The sequence below is a fragment of the Alosa pseudoharengus genome, unplaced genomic scaffold (genome assembly GCF_046254945.1).
Source record: "Alosa pseudoharengus isolate Yale_2024_CS ecotype anadromous, Long Island Sound unplaced genomic scaffold, YU_APseudo_1.1 YU_APseudo_1.1_scf_7, whole genome shotgun sequence".
NCBI classification, from domain to species: domain Eukaryota; kingdom Metazoa; phylum Chordata; class Actinopteri; order Clupeiformes; family Clupeidae; genus Alosa; species Alosa pseudoharengus.
The window spans coordinates 6,280,812-6,304,182 of NW_027468859.1; the positions used below are offsets into that span (position 1 = coordinate 6,280,812).

Genomic DNA, 23,371 nt, shown 5'->3' on the forward strand with positions numbered 1-23,371 from the left:
GAAAAAAAGAAAGATCAGAGAGAGAGAGATTACGAGTGGTAGCCGCGTTTAAGCGCTGCCACCATGATGTTTAGAATATCAGCCGTAATAGGGAGGCGAGTGTCAATGGAGCGTGGGGAAGAATTTTGGATGCCTTTGAGGAGAAGGCGTATTTGTGGGTTGGAGAACAGACTAGGGAAACCGGGGTCGTGGAGCCTAGCGTGAAATTGTAAACTGGCGACTGTCTTGCGAATTGACGCAAGTTTGAGGCCGCGGTGATCAAAGCAGTAGACCAGAAAAGCGCAGACGGTAGAAACGAGAACTGGGAGGACAGGCGTGTGATGGCGCTGACAAAATAAAGAGAACCAGGACCAGGCTGAATTATAGGTTTTGATTGTGGACTTAGCAACGCCTTTTAGCATGTATGTTTTGGATTTTCTAATAGTGAACTGAGGCAAGGATGATTTAATCCAGGATCAGCTCGGCGAAATGAGGGCACGGTGTAGACACTTTGTGGGCTGAAGGGCAGAGCCGGTGGAATTCCTGCAAACGGAGACGAGAGAGGGCGTCAGCTTGAACGTTAAAATGTCCGGGGACATGAGTGGCATTTACGATGAAATTGTGTATAACGGACTGCCAGGTGAGCCTCCTTAAAAGGGACATTATTTTAGGGCAGCGGGAACGACCTTTGTTTATGATGGCCACTACTGCCTCGTTGTCACAGAAGAAAGTGATGCGCTTTCTTGACCAGTGGGTACCCCAGAGTACGCAGGCTACCACGATGGGATACAGCTCGAAGAGGGCGGACGAGGCAGCATCGGAGGCGAATGCCATAAATTCGTCCGACCATCTCTCTGCGAACCATGCGTCTTTATACAACCCCCCAAAACCGAGAGACGGAGCGGCATCCGTGAACAGCTCGAGAGAGACAGACGAATCGGAGTGATCATTATAGAAAAACGAGATGCCATTCCATTCAGTAAGCAGCGTAGACCAGAACCCAAGATCCGACTGGCAACCCAGGTCGAGCGTGACTGGGTCGGATAAATTAACAACGGAGTGGGCCAGAATTAACAGGCGAGAAATAAATGAGCGACCCTGCGGAATGATGCGCATGGCAAAATTGAGATGACCCAAGAGAGAGAGGAGGTCTCGCTTGGTCACCATGCCCACGGAGAGAAATGAGGCGGATACTTTGCGAATCCTGGCTAATTTTCCCCCGGGAGAGAGGCCCGCATTGCAACCGAGTCGAGGACGATGCCCAAAAATTCGAGAGAGTGCACAGGGCCCAGGGTCTTTTCCGCCGACAGAGGGACACCGAGCTCCGAGAACACAGCGCGAAGGACGTCCAGACCTGAACTAGACCCCTCGGGGAAATCAATTAGCAGGAAATCGTCCAGGAGGTGGAGGACGAACGGGAGACGGCAGACGTTGGGCAAAATCCAGCACAGCGCTTCCGACAGACAATTGAAAATGTGGGGACTACTTCTGCAGCCGAACGTGAGTCGCACGGCGAAATAAAAGTTGGACTGCCACTTAACGCAGAACAACGGCCAATCAGCGGGATGAATCGGCATCACCTTGAACGCGTCTGTGATGTCGGCCTTAGCCAGGAGAGCGCCCCTGCCGGCGATTTTAATAAGGCAAATGGCATTGTCAACGGAAGCGTAGTGGAGCGAAAACGGTTCGAGGGGAATCATTTCATTAACGCTGGACCAGACGTCGGAGTGAGGCGAGGACATGTCAAAAATCAGCCTTTTCTTACCGGAGTATTTCCGAGTGGCCACGCCGAGGGAATTAACGCGGAGGGGGCAGAAAGGAGGGACAGAGAAAGGGCCGATAACATAGCCTTTATTAAGTTCCTTGGACAGGAGTTCAGACACAACAGAAGGCTCGGCCAGGGCAGACTGCAGGTTCCTAGCCACGTACGAGTCAGAGAGGGGGGACAGGACACCAACCCTAAACCCCTGAGAGAGACCAGTGAGCAAAAAATCAACAAACAGAGTCAGGATGGGCAGAGAGATAACACGACAAAACAGACACATTACTAGGCGTGGACGGGTGAGACGCTAGAATTTCTTCGCAGAAACCACCTTTCCTCCCCGCGGCGGCCTTACGCGACGGGGGCAGACGGACTTTGGATGAGGGTCCTTGCACTGGCTACAGACATGGGAGAAAAGACAGTTAGTATGGGAGCAGACGCCCTCGTTAAAATTGTTGCAGATAGCGAGCCCGTTAAAGTAGGAAACAGGCCGCCCCTGCCTATCGAGAGGAGCCCTTACGCCGTCACCCTGGGCAGTGGCCGGAGCGGATGGTGCGCTGAAGACTGTCCGAGGACACAGACTGGCCGAGTGGCCGTGGGAGCTACAAATATTGCAGCTGAGCGATCGCTGACCGCTGAAGTGCCTGACCAGCAGCTCCGTATCGACGACGGACCAGTCTAGATGGGAATTGTAGAGGGAAATGTAGGAGGCAGACTTTGCGGAGAACGAATTATGATATTGGTAGAACAGGGTATCCCCATAACGCTGATTAAAATCGGCCATCATAGCGAGATACGTGTCCAGTTCCAGGCGGCGATCGGGGAAGGCACTGCAGAGGACATCGCGGTACATGCCGAAGGCAATCACAAAGTCACAGAATGACAGGCTCTTTGAAAGCCTCGGATCAGAATTTTTAAGAATGACAGAAACGTCGCCGCAGTCGACGAGCTGACGGTCGACAGCGGGAGACGGCAACAACAAGGAAGCGAGATTAACGTTTTTACCTTGAATGATGTTTTGTCTGAGTTGCGGAGAGACGGAGACCGCAGAGGGAGCAACGAAGCTCCTACCCAGCGGAGGAGCAGGGAGAGCCGATGCCAGGTTGTAGACAGGCATAGCCGGAACGCCGAGGGAAACAGCGGCAGACGCAGCAGGAGGCACAGCTGCGCTGCAGCTCGGGGCCAGGAGGCGACTGGAGAGAGGCGAGAGCCGGAGGCGCCGCGGGAGGCGAGGAAGCCGGAGCCGGGCGCCGGGACTCCAGCGACTGAATCCTGGAATCGATGGCCCTCACCGAAGCGGCGAGGGAGAGAACAGCATCCAGGATGGGCTGAGGCGTGGCCGGAGCGACCAGGGCGGGGGTAGCCGGGGCAGGAGGGGCCGGGGGCCGAGCGGCAGGTGGCCGCCCACGCAGCGCCGGGGCGACGTGCCTGGCCTTGGCACGGCGTTTCCGGCGTTTCCTTGGCACGCACAGGCTCCTCCGGGTCGGCCGCGGGTTCAGCGGCGGGAGCAGGAGCGGGACCCGACGGACCAGCCACGACGGGGACGGCGGGACTGCCGATGGCGTTGTGTGCGAGAAGCACGAGGTCACCCTTCCGCAGGCCAGCGTCGAAGGGAATCCCCGCCGCTGTCAACGCCGCCGCGATATCGACAGCTGAGAAACGGGCCCAGTCGGACTTGGCCTGGATCGACCTGACGCTCCTCCTGGGCTGGGTTGGAGGAACGACGTCCTCGTCCGAGTCGGACGACTCGATTTGGAGCAGAGGAGAACCGACAGACATGGTCCGCGAGTTCAGCCCCGAGAATGGAAGGTAAGGTTGAAACTTTCGTAATTCGTTCAGAGCAACAAAGACGACTGCAATGGGACGTCAAAGTCGGCGTACTGAGAAGCAGAAGCAGTGTTAGGTGGTACATATTTAAAGAGCCCACTGAATTCCTATAGGCTAGCGCTGATTGAATGAGTGAATGATCAGATGCAGGCTTTCCCGAAGTAGGCAGCTAAGATTGGCTCCGTGTAAGCATGGGAGGAGTAAGGCTACACTACGAGTCTTCCTAGTAGAACTTTCGCTGAATCTCTTCTGTGATTTCCTGGAACAGTTTGTTATGTTTTTATGGGCTAGGTTTGCCCAGGTTGTTTTTGTTGCAGTTTTTGGAGCCTGGGCTGTCCACAGAGATTGCGTTTTTTAACAGTGTATTCAGGACACAGACAGCTAACGGTAGGTGATGTTTGCAGTAAGTGACATAAAATGTTTTAGCCTAAAAAACGCATGGCATCGCTTAGAGCACCTTTAACAAATGGAGACAGATATTGACCCTCAACCTTTATTACAGAGTCTTTGGTGTGGTCCCTCACCTCGATCAGTACCTCTTACTGCAGCTGCCTGATATTTCAGGGGCTCCACACTCTTGACCTTGCTTTCTCACCTTGTATCAAACCACATTTTTAATGTGATGTCCACATGTTTTTTTCAGGATGGCTCAAAACAAGTTGTAAAGCTTGTGCAAGATGCCAAAGTAACTTGTAGCATCAATAAATCCTTTAGCAGCATTGGCCACAACAAAATATACAGTATGAGCCCCACATGGCACAAGTTCTAGGATTCATTTCTAGGAGCCTGGCTTGAACGCCCTTGTTATAGGCTACTCCTCATGTTGGCCCTTTGTCGTATGACTGTCTTCTGCAGTCCTCGAAAGGAACTTTTAGCTCCTCCACTCACTTCAGTCAGTAATACCTGTCATGGTGTGACAGTGGGCTCTGTCGCGGAAAACACACTTACAAAAAAGGAAAATACACTTGCCGTCTCTTTTATGGTAGCTGCGGCAGTGAGTGCACGCACCGTTAGCGGATAACCGTGCCCCCTCATCAAACACGCACACATAACCATGCCACACTGCGCAGTTGACTCCTGCACGATCCCGCAAATCACTTCAGGACCCTGGCCAGAGACTTTGCCAAACATGCTTTTCTATTATGCTATTATATCTGTTTGCAAATTACGGAATGTGAACTAGTGAACCAGCAAGTGTCGCCCCTATCAATATGGCGGCTATTCCTAGCTATTCCGTTAGTCGCTTTGGCTAAAAATGCGTCAGCCAAATGTAATGTAATGTAATGTAATGTAATGTAATGTATTCCTCCTAATAGAACTCAATGGAGAATGTGGCATCTATCTATGATGTCCACCCTACCCTCCTTTTGGGGGGTTCTGTGTGGCGGTCCGCTAGCGTGTCATGCCTAACAACGCCCCTTAGCTGTTGTACAATCAGTGTAACCTACAGTACGGTCTCTCGGGGCTTATTACTTAAATCATAATGCCATTCTTACTGCTCACAGAAAATTAGTGTGTGAGTGAGTGTCTTGCTGCCCTAAGTAGTTAATGCCATAGTATTTTGCTCTTATATTTTCTTACCATTGTTGTTACAGATACAGTGTTTCCAACTGCAACATAACTTTATTTATTCATTAATACATTTTTCACTGATGTGGTGTGTCTCTTAACCTTGTAATATACTCAATGCTAACTTTGAAACCCCTTCAGGAAGTTAAAAATAATTATCTGTTTCATATGCGTAGCTACGGACGGCCCTGGACGGGCCTAGGCCCGCCTACTTGTCAGTCGTGCCCGTCCAATTAGAGGGCTTTCTTCCGTTTAAGTTCACCATCTAAAAAGGACGCGCAAGACAGCACTCCGCTGAGAGCTTAAGAATCAGTCAAATCGCGAACAGCTGGCAGCTCTGTTTAAAATGTTTCTGCATAATTGTCAGCTGTGATGACATGCGTTGATATTCCACTTTTTGTCATAGAGGTAGCATGCCTATGGAAAGGCTTTGCAGTAGGATTGTCCAATGGTCAATCTGTTGCTTCAATTTGGGTTTTACGCGACGCACACACCGATGCTGGGTTCATGCTGTTTTGCGCAAGTTTAAAATGTTTAGTCGACTGCGTAGTTTGATTAATAAGTTCAATAAGTTCCATTTTTCATGTCATGAATGTAACATGCCTATGATAAGGCTTTGCAGTTGCCCAATATGGTCAATCTATTGGCTCAATTGTGTATCATGTGATGTGCATTGTTTTGCTCCAGTTGAAAATGTTTCTGCGTACTTTGTCAGCTGTGATCAAATGCGTTCTTTTATGTCATAAATATAACATGCCTATCATTAATGTTTGTATGGTGTATCAAATCTAGGCCTCTCTTATGTTCAATCAAATTGGCTTTGCCCACCCGTTTTTTTTCTGTGTCCACCCATTTCAACATTTCTGGCTACGCTACTGATCTGTTTACTCTATATTTAGTAATATTTCTATACTGAAAAGTGAAAAAATAACAACATGCATAACTACTGTAGTACAATTAATCTTTATTGATTCATAAAAAATAAATCATAACAAAAGTTAATAGCTGAGTCAGTATATGAGTTGTCATTTACAGCATAATACAGTCTTTACATGTTAGTTTAGACTACTTTAAATACATGCTATGGACTTAAGCATCCATTGCTCCCTCAAAATGTTGGATCAACATAAGGTAGTGTTTAACAGGCAAAACATTCACAGCTAACATATATATTATAGGCGGACGGGAATATCAAACTCCACATCCAAAATTCCGCCATTCACTCTAAGAGCTCCAGTCTCTGGCAACAGTTGAGTAACAAAATTGATAATTTCAGTCCGAAAAGAGACAACAGACTCTAAAGCATACTTAACTGAGTTGTTAAATTCCTCTGCAGTTAACAGGTTATTATTGATCTGTACTGTAACATTCTTGGTAAGTGTGACAAGGTTAGAATAGAGACCATTGATGTACACAAAGATAATGTCAAGAATATCAGAGCTCATGCTGTCAATGAAAGCTTGGGCTGTATCAACTGCCTCACGCAGAGCCTCACCCAGCTTCTCCACGATGACATCAAGACTTTCCAGATTCTTCACCATCTCTACCATCTGACTCAGGACAGCCTTCACCTTGTCCAGAACCTGGCCTCCAGTGAGTACCACACCGTCGGGAAAGGTCCCCTGGATGTTGCCTACAATTGGGGTGAGGTAGGCATGCAGGTTATCACTGATCACCTGCAGAAGCTGCTCAAGCACGGTGCCAACGTTGGTTGTGATCTTATTCACGATTTCCAGCAGAGTAGCCTTCTCCATTCCTGGTAGCTCAATCTGGGTTTCCCGCAGGAACTTGACTGCAACATCAAGCAGGGTCTGAACTGTCTTCTGGTACTGAACAACAAAGTTCCTGAAGAAGATGGACATCTGGCTCATCTCTGGGGTGTAGCTCTTGCCAGTGTAGTAAGCTTCATTAACTATGCTGCCCAGCATGCGCTTGAAGCTCCAAAAAGCTCTTTCAATGCCATTCATGTCTGCGAAGTTGATCAGAGAGGAGGTGATGGCAGGGACTCTCTCCTGCAGGCCCGACAGCATAACGTTGGGTGCCTCCATGTTGGCAGAAGCATGAAGATGCAACATTTCAGGTTCTGTCAGAGCTGCTTTCAAGACCAGGATGTCAACGTCATTTTCTGGATCTGACTGTTCAAACAGAGAAAGCACAGAAATTAAGGAAAAAAGAACACATAACATGTAACACATTTCAACTGATATTCTTTGTCTATTTATTTACAGGATGGGATGTTATACGTACAGCATAGCGGCAGTACAGTTTTGCGCTCATCTGTGGGATTTTGCCCTGGAGCTGTAATCCAAGAAAGCCAGTAGATGGAGAGGAGATGGAAGTGCTGGCGCCATCCTTACGGGCAGCATAGCGGAAGTTCGCATCAGTAAAGATGGGGCTGGTGACGTCCACATTCAGGGTATGGGCAGGACTGCACAAAAAGACCAAAGTATTGCTCTTTGAGATAAATTCCTTAGAACCTGGATGATAAGTGCTAATATTATGGTGATGTTGATAGCTGATTAGCATAGTTTGTGGAATATTTACCCATCGTCCTGATGCTCAATAGCATGTTGAACATCCATAGTCAGATCAGCATGGGTCAGGACAGCTTTAAGAGTGTGACTCACCGCTCCATTTTCAAGAGCGGCACTGATGGAGCCTAGTGATAAAGACAGCAAGCATGACAGAATTCTTATACTGCATGGTGTACATCAATCCATGTTGAAGTAACTATAAAGATGCCTGTACTCACCATCCAGATCGTACTCCAGGAATACAGCCGGAGACTTGGCAGAGGCCTTGAAGGTTCCCTGGTATTTGGGAAAAGAACCCTCTGTTTCTACGGCAGTAGTGGTGGTGTAAACAGGAGTGACTATCTTGAGAGTGTAGGATTCCTTCTCTTTCTCATTAGTCCAGTCAAGGGTCAGTTTCTCAAAGTAGCTCAGATCACCCAGGGTGCTTGGTTGAGCAAGGTCAGCTTCCATATCAACAGCCACAGATGTCTGCGTCACATCAAAAATGGTCTTGACTGAGTGCTTTCCCTTGGTGTTCAGGCTAGCCACATTGATCTCATTGTTGGAGTCAAATTTCATACTGGCATACAATTTTTCTTTCAATTCAAAAGCCAGGTCCTCATCAACATCAAACTCAATTTTAAGATCGCCGTAGCTGACATGTGCATTGCCGGTGGTCTTCCGAGTTGAGCGAATGCCATCATAACCACAATAGAAGTTGGCTACATCATTGAGGGATCTCTTTACAAGGCCACTGCCCAAGATGGTTCCATCAAACTGTTCTTTAGTTGTTGACTCTATGGACATATCTAAAAAGGTAGATTCAAACTTTGTATTACTCTCAACATCTCCGGATCCAACAACATTTATCACTGGGAGATTCAAGGTGTACACCATTTTGAACGTGTTGTCTGCAAATGCAGTATTTCGTGGGTCTACTTTAAGCTGATGGTTGGCTTCAGTGGTAAAAATTGGCAGGTTCACCTTTGCAACAGTTGCTGCTGAAAAAGAGGCAAAAAGCTCTTCACTGTCCAGGTTCAGAGTGCTGTCGTGTGTAGCCTCAACATGAGCATTCTCCAGAGAAAGGGCTGTGGCCAGTTTCAAATCTCTCCTGGTGGTAAGACTGCTAGTACCATCAAGCTTGGCCGTCAGACTCTCAAAAACAGATGCAGAGTTGGCACCAATGCGGATAACCACATCATCCTCACCAGACACTTCAGCATTCACATTCAGGTTGATGATGGATGACTTGAAAGAAGCCTCAGTAACAAGGTTGCCAATGGCAGGAATGTAAATCAGGCCCAAATCAAAAAGGGGAGAAAACCTGCTCTTCTTGTACACAATCTTGGCATCCGCATTAACTGTCTGCTCAGAGGAAGTCAGCAGGTGCTTCAGGCCAGTGTGCTCATACAGATTGATGTCATAGATGGGTGGGAACTTGAAGTCGATGATTGGTACAGTAATCTCAGGGATGCTAATGTCAGAAAGAAGCACAGTCAAGAAGTCAAGGTTGATATCTCCATCTACAGAGGCATAGATGCCAGTTTCTGCCTGGTTATTGTCAACTGTGAAGTTGTAGCTAACCCTGTAATGGTTTAGCTTCAAGAGGGCCATTGTGTTAATGTGCTGAACATTAGAATTCAAGGTGACAGAGTAGTCATTCTGGAGATCAAGTTTAGCTGAAAATGTGTCGTCCAGGCTGGCCTTGGCATTGCCCTTGTTCTGGAAGTCGAGCACAACCTCAATGGGCTTAACCAAAACATGAATGGAGTTGGACAGGGTTCCACTGAGATAACCAGCAAGCTCTGTGTCATGATTGGCCTTGATTTCAATTTTCATGTCACCTAAGTGCGCCTTCCCAGAAGCAGTTATCAGGCTGTTCTTGATGTAAGGAGACTCTGATTCCACACGGGCATCGAAAGTGATGTGACTGAAAATAACAGCCTCAGCATTCATGCTCTCCTTTATTTTAAGAGAGGGACTATCAGTGTCAGAGGTGTATGTCAGTTTAGCTGTGCGGAGGTTCATGGTGTAATCCAGATCAGCCTTTTGGGTTGTTTCCTCTGAGAAGTCAGAGAGAGAAACCTTGTTTGATCCTTCGCTTTTCAAAGAAACGGTGATAGAGGTGCCATCTTGGCGAGCAACAGTCTTCTGTGTAAAAGACATGTCACTGGTGTATGAGATAATGTGAAGGTTGATCTTGTGGTTGTAGGAGGTGTCAAAAGAACTGGTAATGCCACCCTCCATGGCAAAGAATGCATTGTTTACAAGGTCAGCGGTGTATGGAGAAGTGTTAATCTTCAAAGCCGTCTTGGCTGAGGCCTGAGCAGAAAGACCATAAATGGTCATTGATGCTTGGTGCTCCACAGACAGCTGCTGCTGAGTGAACTTCAGGGTTTCTGCAATGATGATACGGCTCCTTTTCGGGATTGCTACACGAGCAGTGCAGTCCAGGTTGTAGCCTAGAACTTCAACAGCAGGAGATGATCCCTTGGAATTCAAGAATGCCGTGAACTGTGGGGTGGTCTCACTATCAGTAGAATTCTGGAACTCAGCAGTGGTCCTGATGTTGTAGATGGGAGTGTTCACTTTTATTTCACCATAGAGCTTTCCAAAAGCTGGCACCATCAGCTCAGTGGGAATGTGAGGGAGCTTAATCTCAGGGATTGTCAAAGGAATGTTAATCAGATCCTCAGGATTGATCTTGGGGATGGCAGGGAGCGAGATCTCTGGTAGGCTGATCTCTGGCAGTGAAATAGCAGAAAGGTCAGGCAAGTAATTCATGGAGAGCTCTCCAAAGAAGGCATCCACATCCATAAAGGTGATTTCATAGTTCACAATGAAGTCAATTAGCTGCATAACCTTCTGCTTGATATCATCATAAGTAATGGTCATGGCTGGCACAGTATGGAAGCCCAGAATGGTGAACTCAGGCAGATCAATCTGTGTTGGGAGGCTGTCCTGAAGGTTGGCCAGGCTGATCTTGAAGGAAGGCAGAACCAGGTCAGTGAGTGGGACACTGAGTGATGGGAATTCAAGCTCAGCTGTCTTCAGTCCAGTTGCGACTCCCTCAATGATCTGCTTAAATTGGCCGATAATGGCTTGATCAGCAGCAAATTTCTGGATTGCATCAACAACTCCACTGAAGGTATCAATGACAACATCCATGACCTTGGTGTACAGGTTGCTAACTACTTGCAGGTAATGCTCAATTTCACCTCTGAGGTCAACTTCTGGGAGTTTTGCCACCAATGCTCTGATGTCATTCAGAGCCACGGCATCAATGATGTCCTTCAGAGACTTGACTACATCAGCTGCCTTGATGCCCCTGAGTTCTTCCAAGAGGCCACTCAATGTGGATAGAGCATAGTTGACAAATTCTCTGGCTGCCTCAACCTTCTGTGGAATCTCAAGAGAAGCAATGCGTGTGTTCAGCTCGGCAGTGTAAGCAGCAATTTTCTCATTGGCATAATCTACAAAGGCATTGTAGTCAAATGACTTAACACTTTGCACAAAAGCATCAAGGTATTCATTCAAGTGCTCAATAGCCTGCTTGATCTCTGTGGTCTTCAGGTAGTTGATAGCATCTTCCAGTGAGAAAGGGATGTGGATGGTCTTCAAAGTGTCAGCAACAACCTGCACGGTCTCATCAATTTTGAATTTCTGGATGAGCTCAACAACCTTCTCCAGGATTGCTTCAATTTTCTTGTCAAGTTCGTATTTTACAAGTACAGTTCTCACATTGGAATAGACTGCATTCAGCTTACCAGCGATGTCCAATTCTGTCACCAGAGATTTCACTGTGTCTACAATCTTGTTAATTTGCTCTGTTGGAATTTGTGCCACAAGCTGACTGGTCAGACCTTCGATGTCAATGGAGGAAATCAGGCTCTTCAGGTCCTCAGCAAACTGAACCAAGCTGAAGCTTGAAATCATTTGTTTCAGTTCACCCACTCTTTCCTCAAGTTTGGCTTTGATGGCATACTGGGCATCCAGGTCATGCAAGAGTGCAATGCTGCTGTCCTTCAGTTTCATTATATCAATCTCCTTAATCAGATCTTCAACAGCCTCGATAACTGCAACAAGCATGGCATTGATGTCAAATTCCTCATTCAGTGTATTAAGTAGCTCAGCCAGCCTCTTGACAACATCCTCAGACAGAGTTCCACTTACAATGAGCTCTTTAATAATTTTGACAGTTTCATTGACACGAGCAGCTAGATCAGACAAGAGCCCCTCAAGAGTAGCCCTCAGGTTCATCAGAGAAGCCTCCAAATCTTCAAATGTAATGGTGTACTCCTGTGACAGGGAAAGTAGTTGTTGCTTAAGCTCAGTGGTTCTTTCCTCTACATTGAGGTCCTTGACAAAGTCACTGATGTACTGAGGAAGACTTTCCAACTTGTTGATGAGATCTTCTTGTCTAATATAAGCCTGCATAGCCTCTACCATTTCCACTAAGGTGAGTCTTAGGTTGTCTGCAATACTGACCAAGCTCTCAGTGAAAGGCAAATAAATGACATGAACATCATTATTCTTGTCATATTTCACAAAGCCTGATACACCAAATTCTTGGTTTTCGCTGTCATCAATGTTGAGCAAATTTGTCAGGATGTTTCCTGACATTTCCAGTCCAAGCCTCTCAGGTGTGTTGTAAACACTAACCTCCTCATTCATTGCATGGTTGTTGAATTTGGATTTTACAATCAGATGTGCCTTCTGCTCAGAGGGCGTCAGGAGAGTTTCAAATTTGTTGTCAAGCCCAGTCTCAATGGAAACGCCATTGTCAAGGTTTTGGGAGGTAGAGATTCTGCATTCATGAGAGTGTGTGACTGCCAGTGGCTCTGCCTTCATGAGGAACTTGGTGTAAACTTGAGCAGTGTGCTTTCCATACATGGTCAGGTCACCATCAGCATTGGCTATGGCATCAAGGTTGAAGCTGAAGGGGACAGCTGTGGCACGGGTGGTGGTATCAAAACGGAGAACCTGTGAGTTGAAGCGGGCATCATTGCTGATTTTAATAGCAAGTCCAGGAACCAATACCTCAGTGTTCTGGCTCAGGTGAGAGCCCAGAAGCATACCAGTTGTGCTGCACTTGGCATTAGCAGTCAGGTCAGCATACTTGATTTCATAAGTGTGCTTGAGCTCCTGTTCACCGTAGGCTGCCTTCAGGCTTCCGGTCAGATCAGCCTTATAGGCCTCTGCCTTAAGCTCAGCATGATTCTCCAAGTTGGCATGCAGGACTTTCAGGTCATTGTTTATGTTCAAAGATGCAGTGTAGTCGTGCACATCCAAGGCAATGGAATGGGTGTAGGAGGTTCCCTCGATGACAAATGCTTCTGCATTGGTTTTGAAAGCAATAGAAGCAGGGGTTCCAGTCAGAGACATGGCATTGGCAATCTTCATGTCAGCAAATTCACCCTTGATATCAATGTTGAGGTCAACCTTGGATGCATCAACGGTACCGCTGAAGGTGTTCTCCAGCTTCAGAGGGCTCTGCAGGGATGTGGCTCCATTGGTTGCCAAACCATCCTTGTTCAGTGTCAAAGATGCTTTGTGAATTGCAGTGTTTTCAGCAAGCTTAACATCAGCATCACTGTTCACAGCCAGTCCGTTGATGTCCAGGACTGCAGTCACAAGGGAATGAATACGGTTTTCTGTGTGGTCAGCACTTGTTTCCATCTTGATATTAACAGCTCCAGCACCAGCAGAGGCTTCAGCCACATTCTGAATCTTCAGGCCAAGGGCATCTGCCTTGGTATCAGACTTCACAGCCAGTGTGGAATCCTTGATGGTGACTTCCACATTGTGCACCAGGGTGTCATCATTTGCAGCGGTATTGGATGTGGCAGACAGCTCACCATTAGCAAAGGCAGCAGCAAATGTGTTCTGGGCCTTGACAAGGGTGGAATCAATCTTCATTGAGGAATCGATCTTGGCCTCTGGCTTGAATGGGAAGACTGCGACCGTCTGGGAAATAGTGGCAGATCCAGAAATAGGACCAACCTTGAGGGATGCCTCCAGGTTTCCATTTCCAGAGATTTCCTCTGTGTTCAGACCTGCATCACCATTATACTCCAGAGACACTTGAACACCAAGTGGGCTGGTTGCCTCAATCTTGCTATTGGACTTCAGGTTGAATTTGTCCGCAATGGTTGCGATTTCCTCAACAGTAATGCTGGCATCAATGAGCTTGTGGTTCACATGTGTCTTGATTTCAGCCTTGAGAGACTCACCAGGTGCAGCCGCAAGCAATGCAGACCCTGTTCAAAATATGACAAAAATTGCATTATCATAATACTATTCTTGGTTTAGAAAATAAAATAACCAGAGTATTTTAGTTGCATCATATATAAATGATCTTGTGTGTTTTCAAAATGTATTCATGGATGAATTTAAAAACTTTGAAAACACACACATACCGTCAATCTTCATGGAAAGAATTTTGGCAGGACAAGTTCCAGTCACTTCCACTGTAGCAGAATAGCTGGGGTGGTCAACTGGATCTCTACCAGCAGAAACATCGGCCTCCAGGTTGTACAAGTTACTGTGCACCTTGGCGGACACTTCAGCCTTTCCGAAGAAAGGCATAGACACAGACACATGCTCTGGAATAAAGACCTCGGGGAGAGGAATGTCAATGGAGGCAACCTCCAGACCCAGCTGGGGCACAGTCAGGTGAGGAGTGGTGAGAGCAGCAGGGAAGTTCAGGTCTCCAGAGGATTTTCCTCCAAGAGGCAGAGGAATGGCAATGGTGTAGTAGTGCTTGCCAAAGTTGTATTTGGCATCAGCCTCACTGTAAATGAACATGTAACTTTAAGTTAAAATGGTTGTACACTACACGTTTTTAATATCTGTAGGTAAAAAAGTTGTGTCACTGGCATTCACAATTATTTTCCGCAATACAAGTTTTACGTTGCATTCTTACATTTTAACACAAACTACATTGCGTTGTGACTGAGGATTGTACTTACGCCTTCAAGTACAGTTTCTCAGGGATTGACAGCTCAGGGAATTCAGGCACTCTTATGTTCTGCACAAATGGAATATCTGCACCATACGTCTCTATGTAGGCATTGACTCCCTATGTTAAGATGATATAGACATGTCAGAAAATACTGTATGTTGTGTATACAGTCATTTTACAAAAAAAATACCATGAGTGAGCAAAATACAGCAGTGAAAGTGAAAACACTTGTTACAGTTTTTATATAATATAAATCGCCATATTTATCCTACCTCAACAGACTTGCTGATGAAAGTACCAACTGTCATCCCAGACTGTCCAAATTCTTGGTTGAGAAGGCTGTCAATATCTCCAAAGCCTACATGTACAAGGAGGTCCTTGATCCCAGTGCTCATATCAGATTTAACTTCTACCTCTAGTTTCTCATCATCTGAAGTTAAGAAAAAAACAGTTTGTCATGTAGTGCATGAAAGGAAGACATGTACATGTTGGAAATGTTTTGAAGGAGGTAAGCACACACACACCATATTTAAGAGTTATTTCCTGCACAGACTTAGTTTCTGGCAGTCCAAAGTCAGTCTTAAGTTCAAGGGTCAAATCCTCCTCACGGTGAAGGTGAGCAGAAACCTTGAAATCAGCAATGGGTGGGACAAGAAGCTGAACCTCCACATTGGCATCCTTCATCCCCTCAAGTCTGTTTGAAACAAAAAGAAGGAAATTCTTTAACAAATTCACAAACTTGCAAAAAACAGTATGGACATTTCTAATACAAAGCTGCTCATTTACTTGAAACATTTTCCTTACTTTCCCAGAGCAATAAGAGAGGCCTGAGGAATGTTCTTGTTGATGAGGTCAATTTGGACAGAGTGTGTGGCCTTTCCCTTGGTGTTGGGCTCGACAGAACCAAGCCTGAGTCCAACCTCAAGGTCATAATCAGGGATCTGCAGATCAGCCTCAACAGTGTACTTCTGCCTGTTGAACTTTAAGGTAGCTGTAGCCTCAGTGGCTGCTGCTCCTGTGGTAAAAGTAGAAAGACAAGTTAAGGCAAAGAGAGAAAAACACCTGGACAAATCAGCTGGATGTTCACAAAATTAATGACTTCACGAATACATCTTATTGCCTTCAGCTGTTCATGGGTGAACAATATGTACTTTTTCTTTCAAAACAAATAGTTATAATATTACCTTCAGCCTTCAGGGTGAGTACGACTTTATCTGTCTTCTCCTCATAGGAATAGTCAATGTCAGCTGTGTATTCAGAGATCTCACCAGTGGGGTGCAACTCGATGGCAAGCCTGCAGAGACCACAGCAGTCGACTTAGTTAGCTACAAACAGTTCAGCTTACTCTATAACCAATGCTGCTCTCAAGCTCTTCAATTTCACTCTCCACTCCATTTGACTTACTTGCTGTCTCCAGTGAAGGGGAAGTAGGGAGCATCGTCATAAAACATGGCATCAGAATACTGCAGAGCTGTGCAGTACTTCATGCCCGCAAAGACAGGAGTGCACTCAGTTACATCAACTCTCTCTCCCAGGGATGGGATGGTCTTGGTCTCAGCACCATGCACAGACACCAGAGAGTTGCTGCAATATAGAAGGAAATACTTATTTCCATAGTCTGATACTACACACAATTTGACTGGCAAAGAGTTAATGTAATACTGTTATAATACATTGCAGAAATTCAAACATACGTGAGGCTGACGAGCTTGGCAGGGCCCTGAGGAGCAGGAATGGTCAGCTTGATGTTGCTGTTGGACACAGAGACCTTAGCTTTCAGGCCACTCTCGTGGTAGATGTTGGTGTGCATCTCCAGACCAGATTGAACAAAGTCAGGTAAGTGGGCTCCAACTTCAGTCACAAACTCAATGCCAGCGGATGGCATGAAGGCCACCTCACTCTGTGGAAAAAAGGTAAGATGAGGTTGACCTGTTTGACTAAAATTGAATTATGTTCACAAATAATTTGATTGCCTAAGTTATTGTATCACTTACCATGTCAGGAGAAAGCTGCAATCCTCCCTTAACTCCAGGGGTGAAGGTACCAGACAGGGCAACCCTCAGAGGAACACCAGGGCCGGTTGGCAGGTAGAACTCATTGTCCATGAAGATGTAGTGGGCAAACAGCTCGTTGTCAGCACTGGTCAGCAGTCCCTTGATGAACTGCAATGAATAAACATTAAGTGAGTGAGCTTTAGTAGAAAATGTCTAACATTTAGAGGAAGGGAGTGTGTTGCCTTAGGAAACTTACATCAGCGGGGAACATTTTCAGGAGGTTGTCAATCATCAGTGCAGCAGAGTAGGCCATCTCTTCCATGTCCTTGGTCTTAAGGTAGCCAAGTTCCATTCCCAGCAGTCTCAAGTAGACCATGGCCTCAGGGGCATCCTGAGCCTTCAGGTCCTTGAACAGTTTGTTGATGTTTTGTCCAAGCTGTTTAATAAGGCTCTGGGAAGCCTAACAATGTGAGAGCAAAATGGTGAATTGAAGCTCCTGAAACATCATATGAAAAAGATGCAATGGGAGGTCAATAAATTAGTACCTGTCTCTTCTTTCGGTCATTCCTCAGGGATGGAAGCATATTCCTCAGAGTCTGTCTGACCTGAACAGGCATTTTATCAGCAGCATAGTAGATGGTCTTCATCACCGTGTCAGGGAAGAACCCATTGGCACCAAACAGGGCCTCAATAGTTGGCTCAAGTCCCTTGCCCTCCATGCCAATCTGAAAGTGCAATAAATGATTAGGTGGGCCGATAATGGAGGCAATGAGGGAATTCTTAGAGTCTATATACTGTCAGACTAAAAAGTATGCACCTCAAACATGTCCACATCAAAGCCAAAGGCATTCAGGGTCATCTCCAGCATAACTTCCTTGGGCAGGTAGCTGACCCCCTCAAAGATCATGTTTCCCTCCATTGATCCGACCTTGTAGTTGCGGGAGAATTTGGTTGGGTCCATGACAGTTCCAACTTCATTGCCCTGGAGGGCATCGAGGATCTTCTGTCTTAGCCTGTTCGGAAAAGAAGAAAATGACATTTGCTCAGTAAAGATTTTTTTGTTAGCTTTTTAGTCATCTGTACTATACACAGCACATTGTCTCATGAGGAAGCTTCTCCAACACACATATTGCACACTGCCCTCTCCCCACATACACAGCACACTATCCCATCTCCCTTGTCATCCCCCCAACACACACACCAAGACCCCTGGCAGTTAAGTTAGCCCCTTGAGCCGTGGATCTGCCCAAGGTTTATTCCTTGGTAAGGGAGTTTTTCCTTGCCCCTGTTTTTCTTGGGTGCTCCTTGTTGGTGCCCCCCCAATCCCAATCCTCCCCCACCTTTCTTATGCAGCCCTTGCCACTTAATCTACTAAACCCCTCTTCTACTGCACTTTTTACCCCCCCATAAATGCACACATAGGCTGACACCAGACATAATTTCACTGCATTCCTTACTTCCAGTAACTATATGCATGTGACAATAAACTTCCTTGTATCCTTGTATCCTTGTAGGAAATAAAAAATATTAATACATAGAAGGTTTCTTATTTAACTTACTCCTGGGTCTCAGGTGCAGTAGAGCTCAGGATGTTGGTGACATGAGAGATCACAAAGCTCTTGGCCTGCTGATTCTCCTCAATGGGCAGGGCAGCAGCCAGCTGAGAGAGTTCAGAGGGCTGAGGGTCCTTCATTAGCACCAGGTAGGCGGCAACACGCTTCTGCAGTGGGGCAGCACCATCCAAAAGGACCTGCATGAGCACCTCTCTGCCCTGTAAAGCACAAGAGGGAAAGTGATGAGATTTCTCAACATGACTAGATATTATCTATGTAAGAAAGGTTCAGAAGACTCTGGATTACCTCCTCGGGCAGAGTGGTCTGTCTGTAGGCCTGGATGGCAGCAAGCTGAACTTCTGGGGTGGCAGCAGGCTGGTTCACACACTGGATGACGGCAGATTTCAGGGCAGGGCTGGCAGCTCCCATAGCAGCGGCCATGTTACCGATTACCTGTGTGACATAGAGACCCATAATCACAACACTTGCCAATACTATTACCATCGTGTAGAGTAAGGAATCGTGGCTGTCAGTGTGGTAGCACTGTCTGCATGTTAACAACAACACACCTTCAGGGACATGAAAATGTGCTCCTGGTCACCAGTGCAGTCTCCAATCTGCTCCAAGGCAAAGTTGGCAACAGCCTCAATCTCAGGAGTAACCTTGCCCTCAGCCTGATACAGTCTGTGGAGTACCAGAGAAGACGTCAAATTCAGACTCTAGTAGCAAATAGATTAATCAATGATGGTCAATGATTATTAAAGAAACAAAGCTTTATGACCTGAGCTTTAAGGCCTGGAGCCATCTTAATAATGTACAAAGTAATAATGTATATGAATGAATATTAATATTTTTGACACCATTGGATAGATGTCTTACCTCTTCACTGCATTGCTAGCTCCGTAGAAGATGGGTTTGCTCTGCTTGAACTTGGCCATTTCCAGCATGTCATGGACGAGCTGGCGAGAGGGGTTGGGCATCAGACCCATGGCGTAGACGGTGGCGTCAATCTCCATAGAAGAGCTGTCGAAGGTCCTGAGGATCTGCATGATGGCACCGCTGCACTCGGGAGTGCCGCACTGGAACAGAGCCTGGTAGGTCAGGGAGCGAGAGATTTCCAGGGCCTCGGGCACGCCAGCGGCCAGGGTCTCTGCAGACATCTTGCGGACCATGCTCACGATCCTGTGGGCCAGGTGGGCTCTCTTGTGTCCGTCGTCGGTTTTGGACAGGCCAGCCAGTTCCCTCAGGACAGCGAGAGCGGCGTCTTTGTCCTGAATAGGGCTCTTGTCCACACTGGCGTGTGGGTGCAGGGTCTGCTCATTGGCCAGAACTACAAAGTAAACCGACAAAAGTGTTATGACCATACATCGTCTCTTGTGTCAGAAATGTACTTCGCAGACATCAAACTATGTCCATCAGCAGTTCTCTTCCCTCCATACATAAGAGCTAAGTCAAAGTAGATGTCTTACTGGGGTCGAAAACTCTGTCGTTGAACTCAGTCACTCCCAGGAGGGTGGCCTTCTGTTTGCTAACATTGGTAACTCCCTGTTTGCTCCTGTGGACGTGATAACAGTTAGATCACAGAATAAAGTGAGATAAGTTTCTGGATGTGAATGACACATTCATTCATGGCTGGTTCTTAGACGTACTTGTGGGAGAAAGGCATCAGGATGTGGTTCTCAGTGCATTCACCAGAAACTGGGTGGTGCTCTGCATTGTCAAACTTGTAGTTGCAGGTCTGAGTGCTCTTGATCAGCTGGGCAAGAGGGTAGTGCTAAAGGGAAGGGAGAAACATGAATGTCCTGTGTGATGAATAGAACAATGTCCTGTGTCCTTCCTAAACATTTTGTTTGTTTATTCATTCATCTAAACAATTGCCATACTGTCTTACCATGCCAGTGATGAGGGCCAGGGGGCTGGTGTGGTCTCTGACTGGCCTGAACTGGTCACACCTGGACAGGTCACGTGTGAGGGTGACATCTGTGGCAATGTCCTCTCTGGCGTTCACAGTGTAGTCAGTCTTGCACAATCCATAGATGGTGGGCTGGAGGGTGGAAAGACATCTTGGTTTGTGGAGGAATGCATCATACTTGCTATCCTTACCCTTTCCCCCCAAACATTTTCACCCAAATATTTTCACTTTCCCATTTTCACTTTGCATGGTGACCAGCCACTGGAAGAACAGGTAATGCACTAACTACACAACCAATTATTTTTATGCCCTCTTTACTTTGTTTACAGGAACCCTTTCCACAATAGCATAGTGGTGTAGTGACATTTTGAGCTTTGTCTGTAAATGCAAATGCATATTCCAGTCTTCCAGTCCAGACTTTAAACTACTCCAACCAAAAGTTATCATCTAAAAAATAGACCCTATAGGTTGTTCTTAGACTGGAGTTGTTCTGTAAATTCTTGCTGATGACACTTGGCATGTGGTATCTACATACCATCCTCTTGTTTCTCTCTTCCTCCAGAACAGGCACAGCAAAGCCAGAGATGATTCCCCTCTTGATGTTGAGGATGTTGATAGGCTCATCGTCCTCAGGGAACAACTTAATGTCATTGTCACCTTCAACCGTGACCTTCAGAGGGTTCCTGTGTGGAGAACGCTAGCTGATTAATTACAGTAGTAGCCTAATTACAGGGAGATCTGCTTTTGGGGAAATGCATTATTGCATTGTTTTGGGAATAAGGATTACATTTAAATTAAAATAATAGATATATTAGTTTTCCTGTTTGCAGATTGCAGAAGACTTTCAGAGGGTTCATTTGTGAACCGTCTGTTAGGAGTAGTGGAGTACCAATAACATATATTACCACAGTGCATTTATCAAATTAAGTGCAAATGTTTTTTCCTTTTTATGTGAAAGGAAATTAACAATAATTTAAAAACACACAAAAATGGAAATGCTTACTTCTCCATGGCAACCTTGAAGGCATCAGTAGTGGCTGCAGGGACAAAGACGGGCTCGCCAGCTGCATCGAAGTCAGCAACCTCGCTGAGCGTGCACTCAGAGGTGCGGACGATGTAGTGGCAGGGGCCGGGAACATCAATCTCAACCTGTGGGTCAATGAATGGGGATGGTGAAAACAATCTTCCGCTTTTTTATCAAAAAGTGCTCTTTATATTGTACATACTCTAAATGTACATTTAATCTCATGGACGTCAAAAGAATAGTGAAAAGTATCATTGAGGATTGCACTGCAGATAACACTATTAAAGGTTACAGGTGAACTAGTATTTTTACTTAGTTTATGTGGTATGTAATTCAGATCTTATCAAAGACTCCAACCATCACATTTGGTTTACAAAAGTTAACAGATGTCTAATTATACATGTTTTTTTTTTCAATCTATGCATGTGTATAACTGCAATTGTGAATGTATTATGATTAATTTGATAAAGAATGTAGAGATTATCCAATGATGTGCCATACCTTGCAGCTTCCTTTAGGGCCATTGACGGCTCCATTGAGGAAGTTGAGGGACTCTGCTTCATATAGATACTCATACTTGTGGAAAGGCTTGTACCTCTTGGCCACTAGGGGGAGATGAAAGCACACTCAGATCAATGATGTAAAACATGAAATTGGTAAAACATACAGGGTAACCATGTAACAAGCCTGCCAAATGCCCTGTGTGTTTAAGAATCTAAACAATCTAAAAAAATATCATATTGCAATTATTTATGCTTATCAGTATTTCTTTACATCCCTAGTAGCAGTATTGTCTCACTATTATTTTTATTGATTATTGATCAGTTTTTTCTAATAATGCCGATTTGCTATTATCAAAGAAGTGTCCTGATGACAACAGCTGGGAGATGACGTCTGCCTTATGAAGTGTCTAAGAGGGTGCCAGATAGCCTATATGACAGAGTATCCATACCAAGTGTTCATAGCACTGCTTGGTTGAATTTCATATTGTGATACACTCTTTAGAATGTCAATTGTTTGCACATCTATGATGTAGTTCCAGTTTTTTGACTGCATTATGTTTGTATATCAAATCACCAAAGTACTTGTGAAGTTTAAATGAACAGAGCTATAAAGCGATCTGACAGATGCTTCGAACATAGCAACAGAGGTTGGGTAAGACTTACTCAGGCATGGGGCTCCATTATCAGCATCTAAAGGATGACAGACAGAAGTAGAAGCATTACAACACCTTCCCACTATCTCACTTCAAATATACTGCTAAAGCGTGAACTCTGTCATGACAGGAGAGTGTTCTAGTAAGCTCCTTAGCCAGAAGACAGGATGTCTTAATCAAAAAGTTATATAACGTGTATATGAGATATAAAAAATGCAATGGCATGAAAACATTACTCAAAATGAATGAATGCAGGAAATCAAACTAAATTGACTTTTCTGGTCACAAAATACTGATGTTAAAGTGATGTGAATATGCATTATGCTCTTTATAGTTTCAATTAGTTTGTCTTTATTTTCTTTGGGTAATGTTTGTGTTATTTAAATGTGATTTGTCAAAGTTTAAACTAAAGGAAAATGTAACAAAAAATTGTATGCAACATATATGTGTTGTGTTTCATTTTGTACAATACATTTGTTGATCTTTAAATACTTTCTTTAAAATAATAATTTATTTTTTCTAATGATGACACATTTCACCAATTTTTGGTCATAATTGTTATTAGATCAAAATACCCAAATTCAAAGTTACAGTATGCACGAAAACGCCCTGCACAAAATTAACATTTGTATGTAGCTTTGTGAGGGGAAAATAAGGACTAAAAGACTGAAGTGCTTTTTGGTCAGGCTAGTGTAAAGGTGAGCTTCTCATCTACCACACCAGTACAGGAGACTGTCCTGGGCGTAATGCTTGGGCCTAGAGTTAGAGAGTAGAGGTGAGGTACTTACGGGCCAATGCGACGGCGCTGAGGAGAAGTACGAGGCAGAGCTTTGTGTCCCCCATGGTGGGTTCGCTGAAGCTCTTTCCTTTCGGGTGGACGAGTACTCAGACGAGACTGATTCACCTCCTCCAGAACTGCTCTTTTATACCCCCGGGGTAACTAGTGGACAGGGGGAGGTTGCGAAAATGGCCAAAGTCCACACTTCTTGCCCTGGTAGCAGGACAAAGGCAACCAGCTTCATAAAAAAATAGGTCTATAACATTTGCAGTGTCTGCTTTTCAGATGATTTATAAACTTATTTCTAAATGAATTGTACACCTTTCAACAATTAACAACT

At 45.5% G+C, this 23,371-nt stretch overlaps 1 protein-coding gene and 1 pseudogene across 1 annotated transcript; both read right to left on the reverse strand.

The window, feature by feature from the left end:
- Positions 1-444: 444 nt before the first annotated feature.
- LOC143110302 (uncharacterized) lies at positions 445-2,024 on the reverse strand (annotated as a pseudogene).
- A 4,285-nt stretch (positions 2,025-6,309) lies between these two features.
- apobb.1 (apolipoprotein Bb, tandem duplicate 1) lies at positions 6,310-23,107 on the reverse strand. Its single transcript, XM_076273189.1, has 28 exons — positions 23,042-23,107; positions 22,264-22,290; positions 21,599-21,702; positions 21,077-21,222; positions 20,609-20,756; positions 20,053-20,205; positions 19,811-19,935; positions 19,631-19,716; positions 19,041-19,491; positions 18,731-18,845; positions 18,468-18,614; positions 18,168-18,379; positions 17,426-17,621; positions 17,154-17,333; positions 16,865-17,068; positions 16,609-16,776; positions 16,309-16,514; positions 16,019-16,198; positions 15,799-15,908; positions 15,419-15,629; positions 15,139-15,308; positions 14,887-15,044; positions 14,622-14,731; positions 14,070-14,443; positions 7,890-13,910; positions 7,682-7,796; positions 7,385-7,565; positions 6,310-7,272 (listed from the first exon to the last, which is right to left on the reverse strand). Exons 1-28 carry the CDS (start codon positions 23,094-23,096, stop codon positions 6,310-6,312), a joined length of 11,316 nt encoding a protein of 3,771 aa, XP_076129304.1. The 5' UTR covers positions 23,097-23,107.
- Positions 23,108-23,371: the final 264 nt, after the last annotated feature.